Raw genomic sequence first — 2,528 nt, 5'->3', positions numbered from 1 at the left:
AGAAAGTTGTGGTGAAAGAGTACAGCAGGGTTTGCCACTATCCCCTGCCGGAGCCTCGTAGAGCTTTAGGCGTTTTCGCTCAATAAACACTCACAACGCCCGGTCTGGGAATCGAAACCGCGATCCTATGACGGCAAGTCCGCTGCCCTAACCACTGGGCCATTGCGCCTCCAAGACAAGTACTAAACAGGAAACAAAGTGATATGATACTCACTTACCATATAACAAGAAACTGGAATTCAGCGTTTTAAAGTCTTTATGTAAATGCACATTAGTCCTGTTAATGTGAAATGTAGCTGTTGCAACACTTGAATTAGTACTTCCGAGAGAGACATCTACGAATGTCCAACCTTTCGGACTGGAAAAGAGAATCAGAAAATTCGTTTAGGATATATCTATATATACATACATCTGCATACATGTATGAGTGTGTGACAGTGTTTATGTAGCGTGGCTGTGTGATAAGAAGCTTGCTTCCCAACAACATAGTTCTGGGTTCAGTCCCACTATGTGGCACTTTGCGCAAGTGTCTTGCACTATAACCTCAGGCCGGCCAAAGAAGCTCGTCGTATATATACGCATGTATCTATGTATGCGTGTCTTTGTGTCTGTGTTTGTCCCCAAACGCCGCTTGATAACCGGTGTTGCTGTGTTTATGTCCGCATAACCGATAGAATAAGTACCGATAGAATAAGTACTAGTCTTAAAATGGAACGAGTACTAATCCTAAAAAATAGACTAAGTTCTAGTCTTAAAAACATTAAGCCTGGGGTCGATTTTCTCGGTTAAAAATCCTTCAGGACGGTGCCCTAGCATGGCTGCAGTCAAACGACTGAAACAATTAAAAAATTATGTGTGTGTGTGTGTGTGTGTGTGTGTGTGCCTGTGTGAATAGTAAGGGAATACCCCAAAACGATTACCAGTTCGCTCTCAGGTATTCAAAATAGGTTATTCAGCAGTTAACTTATAAACGTAAACATAGGTCTTCCTTCTACAAACATTAATTCTTGAATTCCACCCAAAAAATAAAAGACAACAAAAAAAATCATACATACAAACAAATATACACACATGGGCGTATATAGGTGTTATTTATCAACTTCGCGATAAATGTCACATCAAGTTCTGTATTAGATGTTACTGTATGAAATTGCCTGCATATATACAAGCACTTATATATGTACGAATATCTGTTTGTTGTATATGTGTGTGTGTGTGTGTGTGTGTGTGTGTGTGTGTGTGTGTGTGTGTGTGTGTGTGCATATAGATAGATAGATAGATAACCGAAAGAGGTACTAGTGGTTTCATGCTGTTATGCCTGTTCATGTAACATAAAAGTATGAAACTACTGGTAGCTCTTTCGGTTGTGCATTTAAATTTATATTTATCTCTCACTGGATGGAATACTTTTTGGTTGATTGTACCTCTACTGGATATTTAAACTATATTTGCATGCGTGTGTGCAGTGTGTGTGTGTACATATAGTTATATGTGCGTGCCTTATGTAACTGTGTGTACGTATGTATGCGTATATTACACGCACATTCACATCTAACTTCGCGTTCAAAATACTAATTTTTCTATCGTCTTGGCCTAACAGCCGTTTGTTTTCACAGTTCTGTCCAGTTTTTACTGCCTTTTACTGTTTGTTCTCACTGTCCTGTTCTTGTTTACACTTTCACCCTCCGCAAAAAATTCCAAATTTAATTAATTTGCTTTTTGTGGGAAGGGCTGTTCCAACGAAGCTGCATATTGTCCTTGCTTTCGAAACCGGAGTAGATGGAACAGGGACAACTGAAGAAGGGAAATATTCTTTATGTTGCATGTCTCGTTTCTCTGTTTGTTTTTTTCGTTGTTCGAAAAAACGTTCGTTTTCTGTCTTCGTCTTTATGTTTTCGTTTCTCATTGTGTTTAACGTGTTTTGTGATGTCCTGTACCCATATATGCATGTATGTATACATATAGATGTAGGTATGTACATATATGTATGGATATATGCATATATTTATATATTATTAATGTTATATATATATATATATATATATATATACGTACACACATATACGCAGAGGACAATAGAAGTTATATTATATAATATACGAGATGAATTTTTGATGTAGTGAAATGAGAATTTGAGATAATCTCAAGCAATATACGATTTCCTTGCTTATCTTGTCTAAAATTTTATATTTATTTATATTCTTTGTTATTTCGAAGGTCTGCCGGTCGTTAACCTCATCGACCTAGAATTGTCCTGCTAGATCTAAACACCTTGACGTGTGGGTTTTGCCTTCGGATTGTTTGTTTTGAGAACTATGTGGGCGGTTCTATTTCTTGTGGAGGAAATTAAATATATTCGTTCCTTAAGTAAGTATAAGCTTTTGGTTTTAGTTGGGTAATTGACGAAAGCGAGAAAGAGACAGAGGGGGAGAGATGGAGAGATAGATAGATAGATAGATAGATAGATAGATAGAGAGAGAGAGAGAGAGAGAGAGAGAGAGAGAGAGAGAGAGAGAGAGAGAGAGAGA

General features: G+C 37.6%; 1 protein-coding gene across 1 annotated transcript in view; it reads right to left on the bottom strand.

The window, feature by feature from the left end:
- LOC106884305 (trypsin-2) overlaps positions 1–2,528 on the bottom strand; it is a 15,459-nt gene that overhangs the window by 4,195 nt on the left and 8,736 nt on the right. Inside the window, exon 3 of the mRNA XM_014935617.1 lies at positions 219–358. Coding sequence (XP_014791103.1) covers positions 219–358 — 140 coding nt within the window. The remainder of the gene's footprint in view (positions 1–218; positions 359–2,528) is intronic.

This window comes from Octopus bimaculoides, chromosome 4 (assembly GCF_001194135.2).
Source record: "Octopus bimaculoides isolate UCB-OBI-ISO-001 chromosome 4, ASM119413v2, whole genome shotgun sequence".
Lineage (NCBI taxonomy): Eukaryota > Metazoa > Mollusca > Cephalopoda > Octopoda > Octopodidae > Octopus > Octopus bimaculoides.
This window is presented reverse-complemented; position numbering and strand designations above follow the sequence as displayed.